Source organism: Manis javanica, chromosome 3 (genome assembly GCF_040802235.1).
Source record: "Manis javanica isolate MJ-LG chromosome 3, MJ_LKY, whole genome shotgun sequence".
NCBI lineage: Eukaryota > Metazoa > Chordata > Mammalia > Pholidota > Manidae > Manis > Manis javanica.
Window position 1 is genome coordinate 30,440,546 of NC_133158.1, and position 27,948 is coordinate 30,468,493.

At 47.1% G+C, this 27,948-nt stretch overlaps 3 protein-coding genes and 1 long non-coding RNA gene across 28 annotated transcripts in view; 2 read left to right on the top strand and 2 right to left on the bottom strand.

Moving 5' to 3' along the window:
- Positions 1 to 1,096: 1,096 nt before the first annotated feature.
- Positions 1,097 to 12,233, bottom strand: TADA3 (transcriptional adaptor 3). 10 transcript variants are annotated; one of them, XM_073231007.1, is made up of 11 exons: positions 11,415 to 11,581; positions 11,252 to 11,332; positions 10,906 to 10,936; positions 10,481 to 10,705; positions 8,875 to 9,125; positions 8,650 to 8,755; positions 7,302 to 7,443; positions 7,109 to 7,212; positions 5,805 to 5,914; positions 3,581 to 3,766; positions 1,097 to 1,589 (listed from the first exon to the last, which is right to left on the bottom strand). In XM_073231007.1, exons 4-11 carry the CDS (start codon positions 10,685 to 10,687, stop codon positions 1,397 to 1,399), a joined length of 1,299 nt encoding a protein of 432 aa, XP_073087108.1. In that variant the 5' UTR covers positions 10,688 to 10,705; positions 10,906 to 10,936; positions 11,252 to 11,332; positions 11,415 to 11,581; the 3' UTR covers positions 1,097 to 1,396. The 10 variants fall into 10 exon arrangements, with proteins under 10 accessions (XP_073087108.1, XP_073087109.1, XP_017533119.1 ...); XM_073231008.1 differs by lacking the exons at positions 11,252 to 11,332; positions 11,415 to 11,581 and adding an exon at positions 11,807 to 11,907; XM_017677630.3 differs by lacking the exon at positions 10,906 to 10,936.
- Positions 12,133 to 21,988, top strand: ARPC4 (actin related protein 2/3 complex subunit 4). Its single transcript, XM_017677642.3, has 6 exons — positions 12,133 to 12,317; positions 15,079 to 15,197; positions 16,413 to 16,524; positions 17,707 to 17,802; positions 18,722 to 18,892; positions 21,094 to 21,988. Exons 1-6 carry the CDS (start codon positions 12,315 to 12,317, stop codon positions 21,097 to 21,099), a joined length of 507 nt encoding a protein of 168 aa, XP_017533131.1. The 5' UTR covers positions 12,133 to 12,314; the 3' UTR covers positions 21,100 to 21,988.
- LOC140848330 (uncharacterized) lies at positions 16,531 to 24,418 on the bottom strand. Its single transcript, XR_012129004.1, has 4 exons — positions 24,280 to 24,418; positions 23,187 to 23,306; positions 22,533 to 22,573; positions 16,531 to 16,782 (listed from the first exon to the last, which is right to left on the bottom strand). It is a non-coding gene; the product is annotated as an uncharacterized lncRNA (long non-coding RNA).
- A 350-nt stretch (positions 24,419 to 24,768) lies between these two features.
- Positions 24,769 to 27,948, top strand: part of TTLL3 (tubulin tyrosine ligase like 3) — a 30,514-nt gene continuing 27,334 nt past the window's right edge. For 5 of the 16 annotated variants that reach the window (XM_073230997.1, XM_073230991.1, XM_073230993.1 and 2 more), the window contains exons 1-4: positions 24,776 to 25,156; positions 25,361 to 25,452; positions 27,060 to 27,228; positions 27,331 to 27,452. In XM_073230997.1, coding sequence (XP_073087098.1) covers positions 25,405 to 25,452; positions 27,060 to 27,228; positions 27,331 to 27,452 — 339 coding nt within the window. In that variant the 5' untranslated portion in view covers positions 24,776 to 25,156; positions 25,361 to 25,404. Of the gene's footprint in view, positions 25,157 to 25,360; positions 25,453 to 27,059; positions 27,229 to 27,330; positions 27,453 to 27,948 lie in introns of those variants that run through there. The other 11 variants (XM_073230999.1, XM_073231004.1, XM_073231000.1 and 8 more) reach the window with 11 other exon arrangements.

Sequence of the window (27,948 nt, forward strand, 5' to 3'; positions counted from 1 at the left end):
CAGAGCAATCTTATGGAAGGCCTCTGACTGGCTCAGCTCAGGTCACATGCCCATTCTTTTGACCAATCATCATGGCTAAAGGGATAAGGTACTGTGATTGGCTAAGCTGGGGTCATATATCCACCCCAGTTTGACATCCCTACAAAACCACAGGGAATGGGGAAGAGGCAGTTTTACAAAAGAAGTGCTGGGCATACAAGAATGTTAGCTGACCTTACCATCCTTTGTGGCTCAGTTCACAGGTCACTTTCTCCAGGAAACTTCCCCTCCCTTCTCCCATGTGAACCTCGACCTTCACACTCTGACTAGTCTGGGAACAACTTGAGGCAGGGACAAGAGCTTATTTATTCATCTGTATCTGCCTAGCTTCCCGCCCAGCTTGTGGAAGGATTTATTGGTGGCCTATGCAGTGTCCATTTCCCCTTCCCACTCAGATCTTTGTAGGTTCCACCCTCTCCCCCGACTGCCTTGGACGTAGTCAGCAAGCAGATTCCACTCTCACTAATTTAAACCCATTAGAGTCATCCCTTGCCAGTGACTAGTTAGGAATGGGATAGTGAGATTTACTTTGGGCCGGTAAGTCATAAGGATGTCTGGGAAAGGCTTCTTGCTCTTCCGGGTAGTGTATGGAAGCCAGCTGGCTGCCTCCTGTCCTCTCAAGATGTACCTAAATGAGGAAGCATTTGGCCTCTGTCAGCTGCTGCTGCCTGCCACTGACCATCTGTGGGGAACCGACTTTAGGTGAAAGCTGACACTGTGCAAGGGCAGCTTGGAAACATCTGGGTCCTTGATGGCTCTGCTGAATTGCTAGATTGGCCAACCCAGGGGACCAATCTGCCCCGGGGCCAGCAAGCCCCTAGCCACACCCTTTCTTGTTAATCCAATTTGAGTTGGAGGTGTTTTGTTATCTGTTATCTGCAGCCACAAGTATCCTCAAGAAGTTCTTCCTGAAATGAATGACATGGTGAGTGGTCACAGGCTGAGAACCACTAGGCATGCCCTCCTGAACCTCTGCCACCCACACCAGTTCCTTTCCACCCCACAATAGCAGACATTCAGAGATGCTGGATGCTTTTTTAAAAACCACAGTAGTCACTTCACTCTTAAGTTTGTACTTTTACAAAACCACAAAGGAGAAGTCCTTGAGGGAAAGAGGGGTGGGGGTGGGGAATGGGGGGTTGGTGAAGAGGAAGGCCCAGAAATAAAGTCCCCCCCTCATCTTGGGGATCAAGCAGAGACAGGGCCCCAGGCCAGCCCAGCTGGGCCTCCCATGTCCTGGCTATACAGAGCTAGGCCAAAAAGACCTCAGGGAAAGGCCACAGTCCTCTAGAGACTGTCACCATTTGACAGGCAGCCACAGGCTGAGGGTTCCAGCAGCCCAAAGAAGGGGTGAGCACTACCCGTCCAGCAGTTTTAGGATGCTCTCACGCTCCTTCAGAGTCTTCCAGGCCTGGTCCTTCTCCTTCTTGGTGGGGGTCCGCTTCTTCTGCCGGGCAGCCATGATCTTGCGAAAGGCATCCATGACCTCATTGTCTGCCATGCGGACCCGCTGCCTCAGCTCCTGCCTGCTCACCTCCTCCTTTGCCAACCTGTGGGAACCAGCCAGCCAGGTGCTGCAGAAAGCCCATCTCCAGAGTGGGGCCCCTCTGTCTTTCAGACTGAGCCTGCCCAGCACCCCAGGTTGGCACTGCTGCGGACTGTTGCACACCAAAAAGCAGTTACTGAACCACATTTATATTGTGCTATGTGCTATTGCCTTAAGCTTTTATAATATTTTATTCCTGTGCCTCCAGTGATGAAACTGAGGCTCAAGGCAGGTAAGGAAACCCCCAAAGATCCCATGACTAAGTGAGGAGGAGATTGAATCAAGGAGATAAGCTTGAAACAATCTTTATAAAAAGGGGTTCTGGTGCCAGCAGACCTGCTTACTTGGCAACCAAACTCCAGAGCAACCTAAGGGTCTCAGCAGCCTGAAGTCTATAAGATGGGTGAGATGCCAAACTGACCCCTCTGAATGGTATCTGACCTATAAATTCCACTGATGGTGGAGCTGGAAGGTGGCTTAGAGATCTGATCTATTCTAAGCTGTTAATTTCCCTGAAGGGGAAGCTGTGGCTCAGGGCAGGAGATGCCTTGCTTACAGCCCTGCAGCTGGCCCACCACAGGGCTGGGGCTGAGCTCTGGCTGCCAACAGCCCCCAGCCAGTTCTGTACTGCCCATTCCTTTGGTATCTGCACATCCCACTTCTCTCTCTGACTTAATGTCTTCCTCTCCCCTCCCCCTTACTTCCTCTACTTCTTTCATCTGTATTTCCTTTCCTTGGAGAGGGAACTAGAACTCTGGATTCAGCCTTGGGCTCAAGTCACAGCTTGGCTGTCTACTGGCTGTGACCTTCAGCAGAGCACTCACTTCACTGGGTTTTTATTTCCTCATCTGGTCAACAGGAAAGATACCACCTACCCCCTGGACTTAGTCGAGGAGGGGGTAAATAAAGCCCCTGGTACACAGTAAGCACTCATTAACCCTTACCCTGAAATACTCTAGCAGCTTGTCAGCAACTACTTCTCCTTTTAATGGTGCAGGTCTTTACCAATCATCCATTTGTAGACAGCAAGCCCTCTGCCTCTCTTCCTAGCCCCAAACACAACATCTAAGAGACAACAGAGTTGGCCAAATGAATGAGTGTGCCCTGCCCTGCTGGGGCTCTGGCAGAGACACAGACAGCACCTGCCTGTGAAAAGCTGGGCCAGTACAAGGGCAGCCGCCACCATAATCTCCCTCCAGATGTCACCTATACCCTTGCTGTGGCCAATGCAGGGCAAAGACGGAGGGGAGTCAATACAAAATGAATGACATCACAACCAATTTCTTGAAGAGCTAGTCCTATGACACTGGGCAACTTCTAGTGAAGGGCCAATAATCATCATACATATCCAACAAATGTTAACAGTTGATAAATCTTGGGGGAGAATACTTTGGTGTTAATTGTACTGCTTCAGATTTTGTATGTATAGAATTTTTCATAAAAATACTTTGGGGGGAAAAGAAAAAAGCATGCAAAAGATTAAAAAAATTAATCACACTAGTCATTTCCCTAGTCATTAGGGAAATGCAAATTTAAACAACAATGAGATATTACCTCATGCCTGTTAGAATGGTCATCATCAGAAAGATAGGCCTAACAAGTGTTGGCAAGGATGTGCAGAAAAGGGAACCTTTGTGCACTGTTGGTGGGAATGTAAATTAGTACAGCCACAATGGAAAACTGCTTGGAGATTCCTCAAAAACATCACTGGCCTGTACACTTACAAATGGTTTAGAGGAGCAATTTCATATTATGTGTTTTTAACCACAATTGTAAGTCAAAATATAAATAAACTGCATACACCTAACCCTTGTCTGTGGAATTAGAATCTTTTGAGACATAACTGGTGCTGGTGTAGTGCCCGACACCACCCGACAGGTATTTTTTCAAGGCTCTCCAGGAGATTTACAGGCCCTGCCAGGTTTTGGAAGCCTATCATAAAGCCCCCAAAAGATGACCAACCACCCCCAACCTATCCATCCTGTCCACACTTACCTCAGCAGGTCATGCTTCTTGGTTCGATTGTGAGCACTGAGTGCTTTTAGCTCAGCCTGCCGTTTTCGCAGCTCCGCCAGGACCTCATCCTCTGAGTCCTCTGCAGGGCGGTCCTCCGACTCCAGCAGGCCCTGGGCAATCAGCTCCTCCTTTATGCGGCTCTCCAGGGACTTGGTATGTGGCACACTGCAGGGGAAGACAGCCCTCAGTTCAAGGGCCAGCTTGGAGGGAGGACCCCTCAGAGGTTCCCAAGGGGCACTTGGGAACACTTTCTCTTTGGATACCCCTTCTATATCTATCTAGATATAAAAATGTAAAGAAAATATAGGACTTAAAGTCATGAAACTCTTAGAAAAAGACAATCTAGAAATAAAGCTTGAGATGAGTCTTGGTAATAATTTTTTCAATGCGACATCTAAAGCACAAGCAACAAAAAAAGTAAACAAGTAGGATTACATCAAACTAAAAAGCTTCTGCACAGCAAAAGAAACATCAACAAAGTGAAAAGACAACCTATAAAATGGAAAAAAAGATCTGCAAACCATAAATTTGATAAGGGATTAACATCCAAAACATATTCATACAACTCAATAGCAAAAAAAAAAAATTAAAAAATGGGTGAAGGACATGAATAGACATTTCTCTAAAAGACATACAAAAGGCCACCAGGTACATGAAAAGATGTCAACACCACTAGTTATTAGGGAAATGCAAATGAGATATTATCTCTTGCCACATCAAAAGACAAGTGATAACAAGTGTTGGTGAGTATGTAGAGAAAACGGAACCCTCCTCACTGTTGATGGGAATGTACACTGGTGTAGCCACTAATGGAAAGCAGTATGGAGGTGCCTCAAAAAATTAAAAATAGAACTACGGTATGATTCAGCAGTTCTAGTTCTGGTTACTTATCTGAAGAAAATGAAAACACTAACTCAAAAAGATATTTGCACCCCTATGTTCATAGCAGCAATATTTATAGTAGCCAAGACATGGAAACAACCGAAGCATCCACTGACTGATTAATGGATCAGTAAGTTGTGGTATACACACCCAAGAGCTATTATTCAGCCATAAAAAAATTAGGAAATCCTACTATTTACAACTCTATTAATGGGCCTTGAGGGCATTATGCTAAGTGAAATAAGTCAGAGAAAGACAAATACTGTATGATTTCACTTATATGTGGAAACAGACAAAGAGATCAGACTTGTGGTTATCTGAGGCAGAGGATCATGGGAAGGGAAACTGAAGGAAGATGGTCAAAAGGTCCCAATTTCCACATATAAGGTAAGTAAGTACTAGGGATTTAATGTATAACATTGTGACTATAGCTAACTGATGTATGATGTATAAAAAAATTGTTGATAGTGTAAATCCTAAGAATTCTCATCATGAGGAGAAAATTTTTTCCTTTTTCCACTGTAGAATCTATATGAAAAGATGAATGTTAGCTGAACCTATTGTGGTAAGTAAGCACTTCACAATATATGTAAATCAAACCATCATGCTGTACATGTTAACTATACATGTATGTCAATTATTATAGAGACACATCTGGTCTTGTTTCAAACATAGGCAACATATACCCAGTGTCAAAAAAGTACAGAAAAACCTATGCCAACAACCAAGAGGAAACCACTATTATTTTCTTATATGTTACTATTATATAATTATCATTATTTTGCTATATGTTATTAATAAGTAAAACGCATATTTTGTTGTTATATATATATATACTATATATACCCAGGTTTTGTCACATATTATTCCCTACTTGTATTATATTATTTCAGCTTTTTTCCATGTGTGTACAAATTTAAATGTATCTTAAAAATAGGACCATACTATCTGTATTGTGCTTCAACTGACATTTCCCCATTTAACACTCTATTGTTTACATCTTTTCATGTCAATTAACTCTGTCTGCCTAATGTAATTAATAGTTACAAGTTATTTCATCATATGGAGTTACAAAAATTTAGCCAACCAATCTCTTTCAAGTGGACATTTAGGTTGTTTACAGCATGAACAGTGCTGACGAAAAAGCCTGTAATTAAGTCTGTGCATGCAGAAATACTGGGGCAGCAAGCATGCTGGAGACTTTTATTGGGCTCATCAAACTGCCCTCGGCTTTACTATTAAGGAAACCTTCTCATGTCGAGATGGAAAAAAGTTGGCAGAAGCAGGGCCAAATGCGGACTGTGGATAAGATGCCGCTCACCTGAAGGGCTTGTTCTGATTGCGAGGAGAGGTGCTTGCCCCGTCAGCCCCTGATTCTTTCCCAGACATGTCAGGAATAGGAGAGTCCTCCATTGGGGAAATAATATTTTCCTAGAAGACCACAGAAAGGGGGTGAAAGGAGAAAAAGCTGTAGTATTTCCATCTGCCTTCTCCTCTCTGACCTATATGGACAGTCTTTGCAGACCCGAAATAAGTTTTTATCTTTCCCACCCCACCCCTTCTGGGAAGCCTTCCAAACTGACTCCAAAAAGCTTTGATCATTTTAGAAATTCCTTTTTGTATACTGTCTACATCAGTACAAGGTGGTGGCAGAGAAGAGCAACAGTAACATTCAACAACAGAATGAGATAGCTAAGGTTTTTAAGTGTTTGCAGTCCACCAGACCCTGCTGTGGCAGATGCTGTTCAAAAAGCCATTCTTGCCTTTCTTCCACAGTAGCTAGGCTCATGGCTGCCCAGCCACACTGCACATCCCAGCCTCCCTTGCAGTCAGGTGTGATCATATGACAAATTCTCTCTAGGAGAAAGTGGTCAGAAGAGTTAAGAGCCACAGCCCATTATGGCCCATAAACCTTCCTTCAAATACTCTTCCTTGCTCTTTTTCTGTGGGATTGAAGTGGCAAGCATACCGAGAGAGACTTTCTGCAGACTGCATATTTAAGATGGCAAAGTCACCATAGTTGGGGTCCCTGTCTGAAGGTTTGGGGCAGAGATCTTCCCCCACCCCCAGTCTCAGCCAACCTGGAACATGTACCCTAGAATATTATATGAGAGAGAAAAAGCACTATTATGTTTAAGTCGGAGAGAAAACTAAAGTTCAGCGAGGTGAAGGGATGTGCATAAGACCAGCCAGTGGGCATAAAGGAACTCTGAACATGGGATTTGAATTCTGCTTCTAGCTATCAGCTATGTGACCTCAAACAGTTCCCTTTTTATGAGCCTCAGTCTTCTCTTATGTAACACAAGGCTAACCACTGTCCTTGCCTTCAACAAGAGGATGTTTGGAAAGCCCCTTGCACAGGGCTCAGCCCTTAGCCAACGCTCAGCAAAAGCATTGAGGTAGTCAGTACCTTTGGGGCAGGTTAGAGACTGAGAGGAGAATGAGAGGAGCTTCTAGAATGCAAGTGATTTGAAGGCTAGTTACACAGTGTGCTCATTTGGGAAAATTTGTCAATCTGTACATTTGAGATCTACATACCTTTCTAAATCTTTGATATACTTCAATAAAAAATAAACATTAAAACAGAAAGTAAACATAGTTCCTTTTTTGGGTTGGGGTACTCACCTCCACCAGGGCCTGTAGGAGACGCTGAGTAAGGGCACCAAAGGGGCACCCATCTTCTGGCTGCTCATGCTGGGCCTCAGACTTCTTTAGCAGGGCATCCACATCTGAAGCAAGAAAAGAGGTGGTAGAGAGGTGGGCTGAGGTCATGGGAACTCAAGTCATGGCCTGGGGTGGGCATGGAAGTAAGGCCTACCTTTAGTGTCCAGTTCAGTCAATGGCCCCATAAGGCCTTTCTTCTTGTCAGCCACAGATGCTGCCCGGGCCCCATCCTTCTGCTCCTCCAGCAGGTCTTCCTGTGCCCAGCGCTGGGAGTAGTGCTTCCCCAGAGGTGGGATCTGTGGGAGAGATCCCACCCAGCCCCAAGGGGTAAACACTGGCCAGCCAGGCATGGGCTGTGTGGGAGTTTTTGGGCACCGAGGCACTGCCAGCAGAATCTTCCTTCATTCCTTCACTTATCTGTCTCCTACCCCAGGGATGAGGACTAGGCTTGGTGCAGGTATGAAGACACAAAGGAGAAAAAAATCTCTACATTCACAGTTTAGTAAGGGAGACAGAAAGGTACAGAAAGAACAAAAACGCACAGAACCCAATATGGAACAATTTCGGAAATAAAAGGTGTGGAAAGTTGTCTGTCCATGGACCATCGCAGGCACAGCTGTTGTCTCTAGAGAGAACTAAGTGCCTTAAGGTCAGGAGAGGGAATTATCTTTTGTATTGATTAATTTTATTACTGCCTATATGGATTACTTTTTTAAATAATTTTTTTAAAAATGCAGACAAGTGAAGTGATAGAGGTTGAACGAGGTTTTGGCAGCATAAATGAGACACCAGCTTTCTGCCGGCAAGTCTGGAAACGTGTTTCCATGGAGGTTACATGAGATCAGGGCCTTGAAGAGTGAGTCAGTTTCAAGGGGACAAAGGCATGTGCAGAGGCCCAGAGATCAACAAGGACCCTGTATGGGCCTGGAGTAAGGGCAGGGACTTGGTGGGGCTGGTAAATGCAGCAATAAGAGGGAGCACGGCCAAGGAGACTGCAGAGGGGTGCTTGGGCTGTGCCACCAAGGACTGAGATACTTGGACTTGATCCCGAGGGTAACGGAAGTCAGGGGAGGCCTGGGAGCAGGGCCGGGTTACACTGATCCTGACAGCTGACACATAGGAGAGTTCCTCCCACTGCTTTTCTGTACTTTCTACATTTTCTTTAATGGAACCTGTTTTATTTTCATCATTAAAAAGAAAATGAAAGGTCCCTCTGGAGGCAACAAAGTATTAAGAGGCTGGTAAAAGCTGATGAAGGCATAAACCAAAACAGAGGGCATGGAGATGTGAGGACAATGGAGGACCTCATGAAGCAGATGTCTTCGGATGTGGTGACCACTTGGATGGGGTAGAGAGGATGCGTAAAAGGAACAGGCTGAGAGAGCTGGATGATGGGTGGGCAGACAGAAGGTGGGGCAGAGTATGGGAAGAAAGATGATACATGGCTTCTGAGGCACCTCTAAGTCCTCTTGTTCACATCTATCATGGCCTAGAGTTCCCACCTTATAATGTTCAGCCTCATCTTCTGGGGGTTTCAGCAGCTCCTCTAGCGTGCGCACTTCCTCATTGGTGATGTCGGCACAGTAGGGCTCCACTGAAGCCCAGAACCTGCAGGGAGAAGCAGATCCTGAATGGGCAGCCCCTGCCCAACCAGCCCCAGCCCCAGGTCCCTCCACAGCCTTGACTGCCCAAATCCCAAGGCCCCACTGTGATCTGTGGCCCAGAACCTGTTGGGGGCATCATTTTTGGGGATCCGTGGCACATCAATCGGGTCATCAGTGAATTCATATTCCTGAATCTTGGGTTGAAGGTTTTTGGATTTGGGCCGGCCAGGGCCAGGACCTGGCCCATGTCCTGCCTTCCCTTCCAGTTTCTGCTTCTTGGGCTTCCCATGTTTTGGGGGAGCTCCAAGCTCATGGTCTCGACCCAGCTTCAGGAATCGTCGATCACCTTTCTTATCCTGCCAGTCAGTGAGGATCTGAAATTCACAGAGACTGTCATTGGTGGGGAGAAGGGAAGACACAGGACAACTCTTTCTCCCAGTGAAGAATGAGGATCAAGAACTCAAGGAGGCTCCAAGGTCTTTCTCCATCCCCTCTTTATTTAGCAAACTCCTACTCATCCTTCAAAACTCAGCTCCTTTTCTGTGCCCATCTCACAGGACTTTATTCATATATTTCTCTTCATTCTATTCATTTGTTTGTACTCTGATTCACCTCTTTATCACTCAAACTAGTTATATAGTGGTCAGCAGAAAGGTCAAACAAATGATCATACCCCAGTGCAAGTTAGCCGCAGGAAAATACGCCGGTGTTTAACTTTCCAGTGAAGGCAAGCAAGCCTCCCAGCAAAATTTCACTTCAGATGTCACCACAATTAGAAAGCCTGTCTGCATCAGTTTCCTAGCTTCCTGGGGGCTAAAATACAACTGTGCCACAGCCCTGCTCAAAAGCTTTAGTGGATTCCCAAGGACCACTAGTTGACTCTATTGATCCTTTGAGGTCCAGGTAAAATGGCCCCTTTTTTGTCTGAGTCTCTGGCACTGTGTATACCTCTACCACAGGCCCAATTATGCTGTTTAGTCCTTCTGGAAGAACAGCATATTTTATCCTTTCAACTAAATTATAAGTTTCTGAATACTAGGAAGCTCATCTTAACCATTTCTATTCCCCAGGATCTGGCAGAGCACCTGGTACCCAGGGCTCAGGGAATGTTTGTGCTGTGAATAGAAATAATCACAGCTGTACCAATCATTAACATTTGAAATGCTTACTTAATGTCAGACATTGGGCCAAGTCTCTGCAAAAAAATCTTTTTAATCCTCACAAATGCTCTCAGGTAGGTACAGCCCAGTTTGCAGATAGGGAACTGATGCTCAAAGACAGGCAGTAACTTTCCCAACGTCACACAGCTAAGAAACAGCAACACTAGCAAGTGCTAAAGCCAGGATTCAAATCCAGGACTCCTCATTCCACTTCCCCTAGTATCCTGACAGGATCACTTTGTACTTGTCTGACATGCTCTGCCCTTTAATTGGCAAACTCCCCAAAGGCCAGAACTGTCCTAATTATCTACCTCTAATGACTAGCATTATGAAAGAGAACATAATGGGGGATGAGGGCCAATAATTGCTTAGTGAATTAGAAATATTGTAATTGATAAGCACCATGCATGTTGTTGTGCATTTTACAAGTCACATAATCCCTGTTTGGATCTCTCTCTCTCCCTCTAAGCTCCTATGCCCCAGGCGTCAGCAGATGAAGGTAAATGAATGACTCAAACCATAAATTGTCACAGTCCATTCCTGGTGATATCCCCTCTGTAGGGTATCACCTGGGTTTCGGCCTCGAGCACCCGCAGGCGCCGGCTGGCAGAGGAAAGCAGGGTCTCAAGTTCCAGCTGTAGAGTGTCCAACTCCTCGATACCGATGCCATCATCCTCAGAGCGAGCCAACACCGCCGTGTAGCGTGGACAGACCTTCAGATGGTCCACAGACTTGAAGTCGTGGAACTGCAAGGGGCAGTCTTTCAGCTCACTCATGGCCCAGGATATGGGATCCTGTGGAGAGAGCCATTGATGGGACATAAAAATGGGAGAAGAAAAGCCCAAGATGTCTCCCTCCATCCAGGGACAGCTTCAAGGAGGAAGCCAGGCTTCAGTATCCTACTGAAAAGGTTGATCGCACAGCTCCTACTCAACATTTACTGTGCACCAAGCAGGGTACAGACATTTCACCAGCTTCTCACTGAATTTCTTACCCGATCTCATGAGCATGGACCACGGTGATCTCTATTTTTCAGATTAAGGAAATTGAGATTTTGTAAGGGTTGTACATGCCGAAGTTCACCAAGATGCAGTCTGAATCCAGGTAGTTTTGAGTCTGTGCCCTTAACCACCATGACATACTATGCCTGGTCTTCTGATGTACTTCCCTTTTGTTCTACTCCGCCCAGGTTCTGCTAAGCCTGAGTTCCAACCACCACATTTTTACAATGTTAATGTTCTCTGTGCCTCCCAGCCACTCTTTGGGGCACGCCTTTCCACCTTGGCCACTTCTCTTTGCCCTTGACAGTGGTTAAGAAGAGGCTGGTAAGCCAGACACACCTAGGTTCAAGTCCAGGTTTTACCATTCTCTATTTATGTAGCCCTGAACATGTTAAATTTCCTGAGTCTCGGTTTTTCCATCTGTAAAACAGAGATAAAAGTCTGTGTTTATCCTCCCATAAGAAGTCTCAATCTATAAAGTGGGGATACCAAGAGTACCTACCTCCCTGCGATGTTGTGAGAATTAAGAGACGATGCTCAAGAGCCCAGTTAAGAGTCCAGTTCAGTGCATGGCACAAAAGAAGTGGAACTGCTTAACAGCAGGCCCCACCCGTGGGTCAACCCACAGGATTCCCTCCTCCAGGGACCCCCTAACGCAGCCCCCGCCCCCTCTACCTCCTCAAAGCGGCCTCCTCCGGCCCCCCAGGCCACGGGCGGGGGCGGGGAGTTCCGGTCGATGGGAGCAACCGCCCCGGAACTGGCTATGGGCGGGGCCCCCGCAGTTGACGCGAGGAGGGGAATGGCGAGGGCCAGCCCACTCTAGCTTGCGGGGAAGGGTTTAAGGGCCGCAAGTGAGCCTACTGCAGGTGGGGCTGGGGTGTGCCTCCGGCCTACCCTAGGGAATCGCTCAGAGCTGGGGGGCGGGGCTCGGCAGCCAGGTCCTCGGCCAGGCAGTTTTCCCCGCCGAGCCCCAGGGGGGTGCAGGTAAGAGGGGCGCGGAAGGATAGGGGCGCAGAACCGGAAGGAACGAAGAGCTCCTCTGCCTCGCCTTGTCCTAATATGGTGCCCAACGTGAGGCCGGGCTGCACCATTGCATGACTATGGGGAAAGACGGCGGCAAAGACACCAAGAAGGCCAAAGTCACAAGCGAGGGATGTATGGATAACGGGAGAAGCTTGAGTACCTGTTTGAAACTTCAGGGGCCTAAAGATACCAAGACAGTCCTAGCGGGAAAACTTCCGAGGGACCCAGCGTTCCCAGACTCTCCTTTCCCCGCTCGGGGCACAGATAGTGCCGTCCGGAAGTCCGGGCGGAGACTGAGGCTGCGCTTCTCGCGAAAGGGCAGGCGACGCGGAGCTGGCCACTTCCGCACTTCCGCTTTCCGGCCCAGCCAGCGCCCGCGATGGTGAGCGAGCCGGGCCCCCGGGCCAGGGACCCCCGCTGTTTTGTTTCAGAGCTGTGGGTCCTGGGGGCGATGCGGCTTCGCAGCGGAGAGGCCCGGGGCTGAGGGATGCTGGGGAGTGTGGGGGCAACGAGGCTGGGAGGAAGAGAGCAGGGAGGGGGCTAAGTGAGGAAGGGGCGAGCGGGGTACGCCCTCTCGAGAAGTAGTCCTTACTGGCTTTCTGGTCTGGCTTTCGAGGCAGGTAGGGAATATTCCTGAGGGATACAGGAAGCCGGAAGCGGGGCCTCCTGGCTTGTGGTAGAGCCCCGAAGGCGTGTAGGTGGTCTCACAGCGCCGTAGTAGGGCTGCCGCGGCATTATAGTAGGGCCACCTCCCCACCTAGCGTAGGAGACTTAACTAAACACACTGCCCTGTTCCTTCCTGCCACCGCTTGACTCCACAGTTTCCCAAGGAAAGTGTCTATTGTACCACGTTCCTCCTTATCCCCTGCCTTGCTTTTGCCCCAATGGAGGCTCTCTTATGTTGCCTCTACCCAAGCCCCTTCCTGGTCAGAACTCAACCGTGTTAGCCTTATTGCAGTATGTGAATTATATTACTGCTGATCCCTCCCTGCCCGGAAATCCTTCCTTTTGATAAATATAGGTATTCCTGGGAGCTGAGACTTTGGCTCACCACCTTCGTCTTTTTACTCTCCCTGATGATACCTGTCTAGTCCCCTGGCTTTGATGACCTGTGTAGTCTGGTGACTCCTGGATCTGTCTTCTTAGCTCTCGTTTAAGGTTTGCCTGGATTTCTTGACACCTTGAAATTGGGCCGTCAAAATTCATCTTCTCTCAAACTTGATCTTCCTCCTATGTTCCTTATGCTGGCTTTGTGTCCTCTTACCTCAGCTAGAAACCTGGGATTTCTTTTTTTCTAATTGAGGCAAGTACCCTTTGGTTTTTTTTAAAGTCAAGTTTTTTGAAGAATTACATGACACAGTGTCTACTTTATTTGTGAATGGGGAGGCGTCAGGAGGCTGGCCACCTAAAATTCACCCTTTGCAAGTTTACCATCTATGAATTTTGACAAACACAATCATTTAACCATTACTAGATCAAAATACAGAACGTTTCTATCACCTCAGAAAGTTCCCTCCCTCTGCCCCGTACACCCCAGGCAACCACTGGATGTTTTTTTTTTTCCTCATACAGTATTGCCTTTTCCAGATTGTCATATAAATGAGATTCTTCAGTATGTAGGCTTTGTAATGTGGTTTCTTACCATAATGCATCAGACTCACCCATGTTGTGTATCAGTAGTTACTCCTTTTTATTACTAAGTAGTATTTTGCTATATGGATGGATCACAGTTTGTTACGAGGTGTTTTTTTTATTGTTATCTTCTACGTCTTAACGTCAGTACAATTCCTGTGCTAACTCTGCTTGTCCTCTTCATGGCCCCAGTCCAAGCTCTCATCAGCCTTCCTTGAATAATCTTCTTTGCCTTATGTTTCACTTCTCTAATCCATTCTCCACAGAGCTGTGATGCAGCTGTAGTTGTATAACTTCCTCCTCAGAAAGCTCTAACAGTTCCTTACCACCTCAAAAGAAAAGATACACTCTGTAACTTGGCACTTGAGATTCCCCATGAATCTTCAGGCTACCATTGCAGCCTCATTGGCTGGCTCTGAAATGTTTCATACGTACAGGAACATGGTACCCGTTACTACTGCTGGAAATCCTTATGTCCTTTTGTGTTATTCTAACCATTTTTAAGTTATTTCATAACTTAAATATTCTTCAGAAAACAAGTAAGCCACTGTCTATGCTAGATACAGAATGAGCTAGGTGTGGGATATGTAGATTTGAATAAAATAGATGTCTGTTGACCATGAGACTTAAATTCTGGTGAAGAATGTGTCATTGTAGGTTGTAATAAATATGAAGGGGGAAGTAAAGAAAAGCTTGGGAAGGAAGAGACCTTCCCCATATAAGCCAAGATCTGAAGGATGACTTAAGCAGAGAGAGGGAAAAAGGCTTACAGATAGATTGTTCGACTTGTGTGATGTCCTGAAGTGAGAAAGAACTTGGCTAACATAGGGAACTGAAGGTGGACTGGTGTAGCTAGCAGCTGAGCCCTCTACTGAGAATGTCCTCCTTTACTTTCTCTCACTGTAAAATCCACCTAATTCTATTTTCATCTTCAACAGCAGTTTCTTCTGCAAATACAACTTGTAAACCTAATTATGTCACATTTCATCCTTTTTTATAGTGTGGTTATTTTCTGTCTCCCTGGCCCAGTTGAGCTATTTAAGGGTAGAGGTAGTCTAATCATCTTGAATTCTCAGCCCCTAAATCAGTGCCTGGTTCACAGTAGACTTGTCCATTTGTTGGCTCAAAAGACAGAGTATATAGGGGCATCCATAGGCCTCTAGACCAGTTTCTCAACAGCAGCACTATTTGAGGCTGAATAATTCTTTTTATCCATTGTAGGATGGTTAGTGATATGCCTGGCCTCTGTCTGCTAAATGCTAGTAGCACCCCCACCCCACATTATGTCAGTGAAAAATGTCTTGATGTTGCCAATGTTGCCAAATGTTCCCTGGGCAGGCAAAATGGTCCCCTGTTGAGAACCATTGCACTAGACTTAAAATGGTACCTTTAAGACCTCATCTCTTCTGTTTACTGTCGTGTCTGAGAGTCAGGCATCCATGTAGCTGGAGTAGGGGGCAAGTGGGTTTGATGAGACAGATTCTGATCCACCCTTGTGGTTTTTCCTGTAGACTGCCACTCTCCGCCCCTACCTGAGTGCCGTGCGGGCCACATTGCAGGCTGCTCTCTGCCTGGAGAATTTCTCTTCCCAGGTTGTGGAACGACACAACAAGCCGGAGGTGGAAGTCAGGTAGGGAAGGGAAAGGTCATGGTGGGAGCGATGGGTGCAGAGATGCAGAGATGACTCTTTTCTAGAGGGTGCCATGAACTTTTGTCAGGATAACTACAGTTCATGGGTTTTGTGTTACTGCCAGATGAACAATGGTTCTCATTCTGAAGTTCAGAAAATAGGGTCAGTGGGTTGGCAGAACAAAGCCTAGGGAAGAAACTACTCTGGAGCCGAGATTGCTTGACACGATACATGACTTTCCAGAGTAGGGCTGTTTGTGAAGTACCTTCTGTGTCATTATTGAACCTGCTGGCAGTTTAAGGAGAAGATGAGGAATTTATTTACCTGAGGTGCCATCTCACATCCTTTTCTAATGTAAAGATCAAGGATTTCCCCCTTACACCAGTTTGATTCTCATCACCTACTCCAAAATTCCATAGTTTGGATTATTTTCCCTCATCTAGTCTATGTCTTACAAGTAAATTATTATTTTTTCCCTTTAAAGTTTAGTTTGGGACATGTATAACTGTCAATCAGTTGATGAATTTTTAAAAACTCAGGATGTTAGCATGTGCTCTGTTAAACTGCTTAACATTGATTTCCACTAGGCATTTTAAAATAACACTTTACAGATAACATAACCACAGTTAATTACCACTATAAATATTGGGGATTCAGGGGCATCAAAATGGAAACTGAGCAGAGAGGGGTCTTAATGCCAAATAACTGAATCATTCTGGATTGATAATTAAAGGAGGCCAAACTGTTTGATTATATTTTGTTCTGATCTCTAAGGTAGCCTCTCTTCTCTCATTCCCTAAATGGTGTATGGGTTTGCTTATGATTATTAAAATAAGAGCTGCTGTTTGTAAAGCTTCTACCATGTGCCAAGCATGCTATTAGATACTTGACCCTTTTTTGATCTCTTAGTCCTTGCGGATGGTAAGGAATCAGAGTCATTTTACAGAAGAGGAAATTGAGATTCCTACGGAGTAACTTGCCCAAGGACAGTAACAGGGGAGGCTAGGTATCAAAACCTTTCCTTCCTTATCCCTGAGCCTGTGCTCTTTCTGTTGAAGAACACACTTGCTGCTCCCCATCTTGGAGCACCCCTGCTTGAGGTCTCCTATTTCTTGGACTGTGGTCTCAGATAGTAATTCCAGGACCTGCTGTGGGATCTCCCTGAGCATTCTGTTCCTCCACAGTACTGAGGCCTCTGTGACATTGTGCTTTCAGGAGTAGCAAAGAGCTCCTGTTACAACCTGTGACCATCAGCAGGAATGAGAAGGAAAAGGTTCTGATTGAGGGCTCCATCAACTCTGTCCGTGTCAGCATTGCTGTGAAACAGGTGAGCTCACCACCGAGTCCTTCCCTCCTCAGGAGGCCAGGGATCCTCATCCGAAAGAGTGTTGTGCCAGAATCAGGGTTCACAGTAACCTAGGCTTTATTTTCTTGAAGGTACCCAGGAAATGATTTGCCAGACTCAGCAGGTCAGTAGAATAAAGAGAGAGTGACCCCATCTTCTAGGTCTTTCTGTGGATTAGAAGTCAGGAAATGTAGCAGCCAAGGCCATAGGTCAGATTGGTGTCAGGTCATAGAACCATGCCTGAGGAATGAAGAGTAAGTCCAGTTTAGGAAAACAAATAGGGTCAGTACCAATTTGATAGCCCTAAACTCTGCAAAATTAGGCTAAAAAACAAAGTGACACTTCTTATATTTCCTCAGGAGGCATTTCACAAATGTCTGACATCACCTCTACCCCCATAATTTTTACCTGGACAGTTACTTGCTTAATAGATTTCTTTAAATTGACTGACTTTCTTTCACTTAAATTTGGAAAAGAAACTTTATGCCCTGAGTGGAAAAATAGAGAACTTGCCAAATAGAGGAAGCACTTAAAAAAATAAACACAGTGAAAACAAAACAGTATTACTAAGTTCAGACTACGTACTATTGCCTTCAAAGGTTTGCACCCAGGGAAGTGCTTTTTGTTAAAAGGGAGATTAACAAGTATTGGGGGTGTTAAGGGCATACCAGCACTCAGCTGCAAAATTCCTCCAGAAATAGAGTTAAGCAGGGAGAACCTTTGGGGATTGTTTTATGTTCAGAGTTATTAAAGAGGAGACCACCTGAAGTCATCTCTGATGCACTGGATGATATGTATCCCAGACTTTGGAAAATGCAGCACTAGTTTCAATGAGAAAAGGAAAGGCAGCTCTTAATATAGTTGTGGAGTCTGGAATGAGCATATAAAAGACTGGTTTGCTGGAATTATGTCTCTGGAATGGGTGAAGATGAGATCATGATAATGTCCCATTAAGTTGGTGAGGCTCTAATGTAGTTGACCGTCCTTCCACTTGGCAGCCAAATGCCCTGTAGTTCAAAGTTCAGGCAGTGGTCTCTCCCAATACCAACCCCACTGCTCCTAGCAAGCCTGGGGAAAATGGGGGGTGAGAAGACCAGGCTACAGGTTTCTGTTGGTCTAGGGAGTTAGCTTCAGGGAAACAAGTTTCTCCTTTGCTCTCACCAGGCTGATGAGATCGAGAAGATTTTATGCCACAAGTTCATGCGCTTCATGATGATGCGAGCAGAGAACTTCTTTATCCTTCGAAGGAAACCAGTGGAGGTGAGGCTGTGTGATCCATGTGTGAACACCTGGGATTCTACCACTGAGTCCCTGGGATTATTACTAGAACTGGGATTGCTATTTCTCCAGCTGGAGGATGCTCACCACTGTCTTGAGTTGAGAGTCAGCCTTTGTTTCGGCTGGTGCGGGAGAAAGGGGGATCAGAAGCTTAGGAGAGGTTGGGTTTACCTCAGCCATGGAAAAGGCAAAAAGGATAAACTGCATCATCTTCCCAGAGCTTGCAGTCTAGTGGCAGAAAGGGCACAAGGAATCAAATCCTTTCTAAACTGTGTCACCAACTAAATCATAGTCTCTCAAGGCCACAGTGACATTGGCTCAGTTGTTGGCTAACTTTGTACTTGAGTCCTCCATACCCTCCCTAGCAGATCATCTTAAAATATCCTCAGTGAGTGCGTAAGTGCCATGCAGAGCAGCACGCACCATTATCAGACTTATCAGACATATTGGTCAAGCTTATTCTCATGCTGAGCTAAAATCTCCTTATTCTAGACCTAACCTTTGGGGCCACCCAGAGTAAATAAAATTGTTCTTCCACATACAGCCCATCTAATACCAAAGACCTCAATCCCATCCTTCTCCTGCAGCGTCTCTCCTCTTGTTTCCTGTTTGATTAGATTCTAACGTAAGATTTCACATCCCTTCTCTCCCCCTTGACTTACTCTGAATGCAACTGTTTGTGCCACAGATAGTCTTCATGAGACATCTGACAGACACAAAATTGGATCCAACAAAGACACCCCACCAGTGCATGTGGGCTGCTGACTGAAGGTCATATAGTTTGGGAAAAGATCACAGCCAGTTGGAAGCATGTGGCTGAGTGGACATGGCCAGCTAAGTGCCCCTGGGATGCTAATTCCTTCCTATTCTTTTTCTCCTCCCTAATGTCTTCCTTTCCTAGGGGTATGACATCAGTTTTCTGATCACCAACTTCCACACAGAGCAGATGTACAAACACAAGTTGGTGGACTTTGTGATCCACTTCATGGAGGAGATCGACAAAGAGATCAGTGAGATGAAGCTGTCGGTTAATGCCCGTGCACGCATCGTGGCTGAAGAGTTCCTTAAGAATGTAAGTAAGGGCCTTCCTGCTTTCCTTTCAGAAGTAGAAGGAGCCATGGCTTGTGTTGAGAACTTAGCATCTGGTGGGAAAGTGGTGCCAACAGTGTGTGAATATTCCCTGAGTCCTCTGGGACATGGTGGGCAACAGGTCAGCCAGGTGCCTTGGGGCTGAAGGCCCTGAGGTTCACTTTTGGTTCATTTTGGGCTGAGGTTCATCAGGGCGTTTTTCATATCTGGGTGTCTAGAGAATGCCTCTCCTAGTTTCTCTGTGGTTACTTAGACATTCATTTTAGATCTCAAAGTGCACACAGTCCTTCCCTATATCTAGCTCAAACTCCACATAAGACAAGCTAAATCCACATGTGAATTTTCTAGGAATATGAGACAGTTAATCATAGTGGAATTTGGCTTCTCAAACATATGTAAATATTTTCCTTTAGCAGCTGTTTCTCATACTTAAAGTCATGATTTTTTAACCTGTTTTCCATCACTTTCATGGCTCAAGTCCTCCAGATCCATCTTCAGTTGTTTATGCCTTCTGAACTGCAAGAGCCTGCAGCCCTCTGAAGAGGAGGAATTGTTTACATGGATAAACTGATGACACAGTTGTTCTTGTTTAGATATTCAGGACATGCCTTCTTTTTTTGTTTTCTCCCTTCTTCCAAACAGTCTTTGGTTTGTTGACATGTTCTGCTCAGAGTTGACTACTATCCCTAGGTAGTAGATTTAGTGTTTATTCCTACTTCCAGGGTGTACAGACTCAGCCCAGAAGTAGTTCAGATTCCTAAAAATGGAAATGATAGCCACTTCCCCTGGGCTTTATTATACCGAGGGCACCCAGCCTACAGAGTAGTTGAACTGTGCACATGGGGTGGTATGCTCATTGAAATCACAGACTGGAGTCAGGCCACCTGTGTGTGAGTCCGGCTCTTCTGCCTACTCAGGCATGTTAATGAACCTCTCAACTAAGCCTCAGCTGTGAAATGTGACTATTAATAAGTACCTTCAGTGTGGTTGAACATTAAATGAGGAAATGTATATAAAACCTATCACCCAGTACATGGTAAGCTTTCCGTGTATTGAGCACCAGAGTTCTATGGCCAGGGCACTGGAAAGGCCTCTAGGTTCAGCTGAAGAAAAATAGTTCTTGTCCCAGTTTAATATTTGGCTTATTCATTTGACAATCTTTACTTATTGTGGTAATTGCATTTCTATAGTTAAGTGCTAAAAAAGCACATTCACTTATCTATTACCTAAAACAAGTCTTTGAATCAGGTGTTGTCCCATTCTCCAGTTGAGCAAAAGGCTCTGGAAGTTAAGTCATCTGCCCCAAGTTCCTCAGCTACTAAGTAGAGGAAACAGGACTTGCAGCTAGGATTTCAGACTAGAGATCTACAAGTACTACAGCATCTGTCAGGGGTCACACACACAGGTGCATACAAGGTTCGGGCAGGTAATGAAACAGCGAAATGGGCTATTTGGTGACCTGGGGACCAGATGCCTCAGCCAGAGTATCACCACCACATAGCTTTGGATCTATTGTGGCTTTATCTTCCAGCTTTTCGAAAGAATCCCAATATCTGAATTTGCATGCAGTGTCTCCCATTTTTTCAAGGTTGGCAACTAATTCATATTCTTTTAAACACTGTGTAGGCCAATCAGTGCTCATTTTGAGCTAAGTTCAATCTCTGGGCCATTGGTCCACAAACTGGTCTGTAAAATGTCCAGGGTTGATCTAGATACCATAAGGGATTCTTGAGGGGAGACATTGCAAGGGCTTGTCCTAGTTGTAGAACCACCCAGAGCTTGACACAAAGTACCAGACTAGATTCCGGGTCCCTCTGCCCTTGGCTTTCTTGAGTCCTCAAGCGCTTGCATATGAACACCCCCATCACAAGTAGTGAACTTCAGTTCACCAAGCAAGGCACTGAGACAGGGCTTTATGGCAGCCTCCACGACACAGCCAGCGGTTGCTGAGGAAAAGCCCACTCAACCTTTAATTGCTCTGCCTTTTCTAGTGCTGAGTTTAAGGCCAGTGCCCCAAAGGTCACTGCTGAATGCCGGCTGGTTAGAGGGCATGTAACTCCAAGGTGTGCTGGGACCCAGAAATCTGAGCACAGTGGCAGCTTTCAGATCAGCCCTCCTCCCCAGAGCGAACCTGCCAGGATACAGCAATAACCATCATTCACCACATTTTGGTTCTCTTGACAGTTTTAAACCATGTGGCTGGATCTTGTGGCCTTCCCCCTCAGACTCCCCCGTGTGTCTGCAAAGATGTCCTGGAGTTACTCGCCAGCGCCGCAGTGGCAGCAGCGACAACAGCGAAGGGGAGCTGGGGTGGGGTGGGCCTTAGATGAGGGAGAGGGGTAGTGTCCTTGCTACCTCAGCAGCAGTGCAGCAGTGGACCTGCCCCAAGGCCACATGTGCCTGGTCAGGCTGGCTTCTGATGTTCAGTCCCCTGGGCTGGGACATTTTTTTAACGCCTTGAAATTTAAACCCTATGCTTGTAGGGGACTGTAACCTGTTTTTTCTTTTTTCTTTTTTTTTTTTAAACAACCTCCACCTCTTATTGGCTGTGATTGGTCCCAGTGATTGTATCTTATTGGTCGCTGTGGGTCTGGGCAGGCCTGGAGCCAGAAGGCGACTACTGTTCCTTCCCGGAGCACCCCAGCTGGGTGGGAGGGAGGTTTCAGACTCCGGTTCCTCTCCCTTGCCCTCTTCCTTGCAAGCTTCCTTGGGCCTGTGGAAGCGGTGAGACCTTCTGCCAGCTTCCTGAGCTCTGCCTAAAGATGGCCACCCAGCACTGGTTGGACACAGTGGCTGACTCGGTGGCCACCCACCATGCCTAGGAGCCAAGTCCTGAAAGCCAGGCACCTTCTGGCCACGGGGCTGCCTCGTGCCCTCCCCACTGAAAAGGGCCGCTGTTGCGTCTTGTCAGCGCAGTGCCTGCTAGAGGCAGAGAAGTGAGTCCTCCAGAGCTCCCTGGGCAGGGGTCCTCCTGCCTGCTCTGGCTCTTCTGCTCCCACGCTCGCTGTACCTTTTCTTATTCTGGTGGATCCTGCCTCCCCTAATTAAAGTCTCTTTTTGCCCCTTTGGGGCTGCATGAGGTCTGTGCTCTATTGTGTATGTGAAAGGAGGGCAAGTGAAGCTTTTTCTTTCCCAAAACAACTTAGCTGTCCCCACACAGGCAGTCTCCTGATTGGTCCCTGGCATCCCTCTGGGAGCCCCCACCCAGAGACCTCTGTCACAGTCCGGGCACCACCTGTTCCTTAAACTGCTCTCTGCCTATACAGAGCTTTGGTCCTTTGCATATAATGAGTTCATTTGGGCTAAAATGTAACCTCAGAGAAATAAAGACCCCATTTCATTGCTGAGGAAAATGTTCCATGAGGTGGAGCAGCTTGCCCCAAATGTAGCCAGTGAGCAAGAGGGTGGGACCTTGGACTTCAGGTCCAAGGCCTCAGCCTGTACCTGTGCTAATAAGACAGTAATCACTGGCCACATGTGCCTATTTAAGTTGAAATTACTGCGATGGAGTAAGTCAGTTACAACTCACTTCCTCAGTTGAGAGACATTTCCAGTGCTCAGTACCTACAGGTGACTGATTCCTACCATGTCAGATAGTACATAATATGGAACATTTCACTTACCGCAGAAAGCTCAGTTGGACGGCACTAGACCTTAGTGATACCTTGAAGTAAAAACCAAAACATTTGTGTTTGAGTCCTGACTCTTGGTCCTGAATTTTAGCAACTTGTATTTTGTGTGTTGGTTTCTTAAATCTATAAAGTGAGATTAAACAATCTGACAGTGCCTACCTGCCATACAGGCACTGAATAAGAACAGCTGATTTTTCCATCAGCCCAATATCCAAGCTGTTTGATAATTTCCATCATGCTAGGCATGGGGGATGACCTTTTATCCCTGTCTTGGAGAGATTTGGGAACTAGTAAGAGCTGGGTGTGTAAATAGGTGCACTGAAGTGTTTCATATTCATGAATGGAAGTCTGTGAGTCCCCCTCTCTCCCCCCAGGATATACTCATAAAAGGGGGTATCAGGAGAAAACTTTCAGAAGGGTTGGCCTTTGAGCAGAACTTTGAAGTTTCTTGCAGATAGCCAGAAGTCTCGAAACAGAGGACAAGGTAATGTTTAAAGGAGGGGTTGAGACTCACAGCTTGGACAGCCGTCATCGCTTTTATGACATTACCTCTGTGACCTCCCACTCCTGCCTTACAGAATTAGGTGTGTCCTCTAGGGCACATGACTTACATTTTAGCTTCACAGTGACTATTAAGGTGCTCACCGTGAAGCTGGATGTCCACTAGAAGATGGCAGCTGCTCACTCAACCTTGACAGGACAACATGGCCTGGGTGAGCCGACCAGAATACATTTGACAGAAGCATTTCCCAGGGTCCATAGCCCCTAAAGCCAAATTGGCAGACTGATGTGAACAGACTGGATGCTTGGCTGCTAATCAGCTTGCCCTCTTCTGCGAACATAGCTTCTGTAAAGCCCAGTCACCCACCATTTAAGCAGGGTTAGGAAACACTGTAGTTGTGGTTGGCTGGACAGCTAAGTGGGTCTACCTTTAGTGTACGGGTAGATCTTACACAGTGTCTAACAAAGCTGGGTTCTTGGACCAGGATACCATCTTCTCTAGATTCTGAATGGGCACTGCTAGAGGTTGCCCCTCAAACTGCCAATTTGGTATTCCATGACCAATAGGTCACCTCACCTGAGTAATAACATGGACTTAATGCTTGAGTGTTTATGTTTAAGAGGGGTTTTGGAATCAGACCTGGGTTCCAATGCTGGCTTTGGTATGTCATTTGAGGCAAATGATTTAACATTTTGAAGCCATATTTATCACACCTGTGACCTCTGAGGATAATACTTTTGCCACTACCTCTGAAAAGGTGACTTGCAGTCTTGAGGGCTGTGCATAGCTATTCTTTCTGCAATTGATTCACATGATGATCTGTTTTTCTATTTTCCAAGTTTTGGGGACTGGGGTGGAGTGTGGGACCGGCCTCTGCACTTTCATTGTTTCCTCGATGTACTGCCTTGGTTTTCAGATCTCTCCCCAAGGACTTTGCCCTATTCCATCTGCTGGGCCCTACAGAGCTGATCTGGTTTCAGCAGGCTCCAGCCACTCTGGCTGCCTTCTAGTTCCCCAGAAACGTTCTTACCCTCCTCAGTGTTTTCCTCTCCCTAAGACTTGCTGAGACTTTCCTCTCCCTGGAATGCTATTCCTCACCTTCCCTAGCCAGCTCTTGATCTCCTTGCATACTATAGGCTTCAGCTCAAATGTCACCCCTTTAGAGAGGAAATCCTTGACTGCCTAACTAAAGTATGCCCCCTTCCTGATTTCAATTCATTGCCCTTAAATACATACAGCTGTTTTATTCCTTGGTTGCTTGCTCTTTTTCTCCCCCACTGGGCTGTAAGCTCCATGAGGTCAGGTCTAGCTTGTTCCACCTGTCCCCAGCACCTAGGCCGCCACCTACACATGGTTCCTTAGAAATACTGTGGAATGACTCAATCCCCAGGAAGAGCTCAGTGAGGAAGCAGGACGCTGATAACCGGCAGCCCGATGCTCTGCACTTCCACCTTCAGTGTCTTCACTCATTAAAAGCGTGGGGCAAGTGAGGTCGGGAATTCGGCACTCGGAAGGAATCACCCTCTTGGTCCAACCCCGAACTCGCCACTCGTGGCCCGATTGTGCAGGGAAATGGTTTCCAAGGCGACTGCAAGCGGTGGGCGGGGCCTCGGAGCGGAGTGCTGGGCTGGGGCTGGGGCAGGCCCCTTCCGCAAGAGGCGGCTGCGTGCAGAGGGGAGGCGGGCTCTGGAGTGCTAGTGGGGCGCGCTCCGCGAGAGGCGGAAACCGGACTCGGGCGCGGCGCTGCTGGAGCTGGGAGCCGCCCACCCGGACTCCGCCGCCTGGTACCGCCGGGAAAGCGTCCTGGTGTGCAGCTGGCTGCTGGAGCCGCAGCCGCCGGAGCCACGCACAGGTTCCCCCGCCCCCTGGCCCTGGGCGCGCCACACCGAGTTCCTACCTCCCCAGAAGCTACTCTGGCCCGGGACCGCCTCCGCCCGGCCGGAGGGAACTAGCGAAGGCGGCGAACGCTGGGCCGGCAGCCCTCCCTCTGCGCGCTGCTTAGGCTGCGCCTTCGAGTCGCTGACCCACTGCACTCACGCCCAGAGAGCGGCGGATTCCCACCCTCTGGGGCCCCCGCACATCCCGGCCCTGGATGATGCCCCGCCACAGGACGGTGAGGCCCACTGCGGCCCCTCCTTTCCTGTTGCAGCTGACCGGACGGCGGGACGGAAGAGGCTTGGGGTGGAGGGAATGGGGGTCGGGAGAAGAGTTGGAGGGCATCCGGATGAAGGGTGGAGAAAGAAATGTGGGCACTGGGGCCCGGGAGAGACGCCAATCTGAGGCCCCTCCCCGCACCCCGTTCCACATCTTTCTGCAGGTTCCCGTGTCCTCTGGAGAGGATTCTCCAAGGCGTCTCACCGGATGGGCCAGCTCAGAAACGCCAAGATCCACGTGGAGAGAGCCGTCAAGGTTGGAGGGGTTGGGAGCCTAGAAAGGACCCTGAGGGTGACTCATCCTACGTCTCTGAATTCTTTTCTTTCGTCCTCAAAAGGCAACAAAAAACAAAAACCTTGATCGCACACACATCTTCAGATAGCTCCCCATTTTTCAGTACTCCTTCACAGCCAAGCTTCTTGTTAGAATTGTCTACCACTTTACCTTCGATTTACTCCTCAACTCCCACCGTTTTGGTTCCAGGCTCTTCCCTACTCCTATTAGCAATCACTCTAGTCAAAGTTACTACTGACCTCCAAGGAGCCAAATCCAGCAGCCCCTTTTCTGTCCCAGTCTGGATTCATACATTCTACACTGTCTGCCCACACACCCTTCCCTCTTGGCTGCACATTCCTAGTTTTCTGGCTGCTGCTTTTCAGTTGCCTTAGAAGTCTCCTCAGGACTCCCGTGGTTCACCGGGTTGCTGTCTACACCTTTCTCTTTGGCTGTGAATCCAGTCGCTGTGCTGTGCCATCCTCCGTGCCGTTTCCAGCCAACCCTATCCTCTGCCTCCATACTCCGTAGATCCAACCCCCCTATCCACCTCTCCACCCAGAGAACTTAAAACATTGCAAACCCATGTACCAAACCATACTTTTTTGATTATCCTGCCTAAACCTGTCGTCCTTATTCTGGTCTTCCACATCTCCTGCTCAAGCCAGAAACCTGATCTTTCTGTTCCTTCACCCATACATCTAATCCCATTAGCAAAAACAGTCATCTCTATGTCCAAAACAAGTCTCAATTCTATCTCTTAATCCCCATCTCCACTGTAACTACCCTCATTCTAGGTGTTGTAATTACTTTTCTGCACAGACCACAGTAGCCCTCTAACTGGTCTCCCTGCTTGCATCCTGTCTCTTCAGTCTGTTCTCCATAGAGCAGAAGGCCAAACTTACAAAGCTTCAATCATGCAACTTCCTCAGCTTGCCTTTATTGCTTCATGCTACTCTTAATATAAAATCCAAGTCTCTTCCAAGGCCTTCAGGACCTTCCACAGTCTAGCCACTACCTCCTCTCTCATTTTCCACACTCCACTCACACTGGCTTCTTTCCAGTTCCTTCTAACCTCTGTCCAGCCTTATGGCCTTTGCACATGCTTTTCCCTCCACCTGAAGTGCCATTTGCCCAGCTCTGTACATTCATGGCTGCTTCTCGACTTATCTTGACTTTGTATGTATTTCTAGTCTCTCAGGGTTCCCCACTGAGTAGCCAGTTTTTGGAGCCAGCCAGCCTGGACTTAAGTTCCAGCTCTTACACTTAACCACTGTGTGGCCACACTACCTCTCTATGCTTGTTTTATGACTAGTAAATGGAGATAATAGCATCTATTAAAATAATCTATTGTTAGTAATCTATATAAGTGCTTCACACAGAGTAGATGCTAAAAAATTATTAGCTATCACCATTATAATTATTACTATGCATATTTATTTCCCGGCTTGTTTATAATCTGTCTCCCTTACTGGAATTTAAAAAATTCTTAAGACAGAGACAGTAAGTGTCTAGTTCAGCATTATATCTGCTGTGTCTGGCACTTACACAATATTTAACTAAACAAGAATCCTTTTCTTATTTTACAGCAGAAGAAAATCTTTATGATTCAAGGCCGCTACCCAGTGATCCGGTACCTCCTGCGCCAGAGGGGCTGGGTGGAGAAGAAGATGGTCCACCATCCAGGCATCACCCTGCCATCACCGCAGAGGGCTTTGGTTAGCTCCGTAATGGGTGATAGTGACACCACAGAGGATGGTGAGCAGTTCCCTTCCTGCCCACAAGCTGCCCCTCCTGAGTCCCTTTCCGTTGGTTCCCATTGTCCCAGGATTGAGATTTTGGTATGGGCCTGTGGGGCAGGGACAAAGGCCTCACCAGGCCTGGGCGCTGCATCCACAGAGGATGAAGATGAGGATGAGGCATTCCAGCCACCACAGCTGTTCAACTTTGATGTTGACCTAGATGGGACACATGCTCTGATGGTAAGGGCCTAGGGGGCTGGGAGGGGCCTTCTTAGTTGGAAGGAGAGCACTCAAGTCCAGTGGAGTGACCTCAGACTAGTTCTTTCCTCCTCTGGGCCTTAGTTTCCCCATCTCTAGTAAGAACTGATTGCTTCTCCAAAGCCTGGATGAACCAGTAGAGTGGTGAGGGACACAGTGGGACCAGGCAAGGCTGATTGAAGCCAGCACAGTGGGGCCAGGCAAACTCTGCCGGGTTGAAGCCAGCACAACCTCCATGTCTACTAATTCCCTTCCAAATAAAAACCCCATAGTTCCATCTCCTCCCTCTGCCCTTGGCAAGTGAAGGCTGGAAGTAGGGGTTTAAAAAGCTTTGAAAGAGCCTGATGTGATGGTGTGGAAGATGTGTATGTTGAAGTGACAACATTTGTCTTCTGGGTACCACTGCTTTCTAAGTTGAACTGTATCAAATCACCATATTTGCAAGTCAGGAAAGATTGTGTCCTGACAGTTTCATATG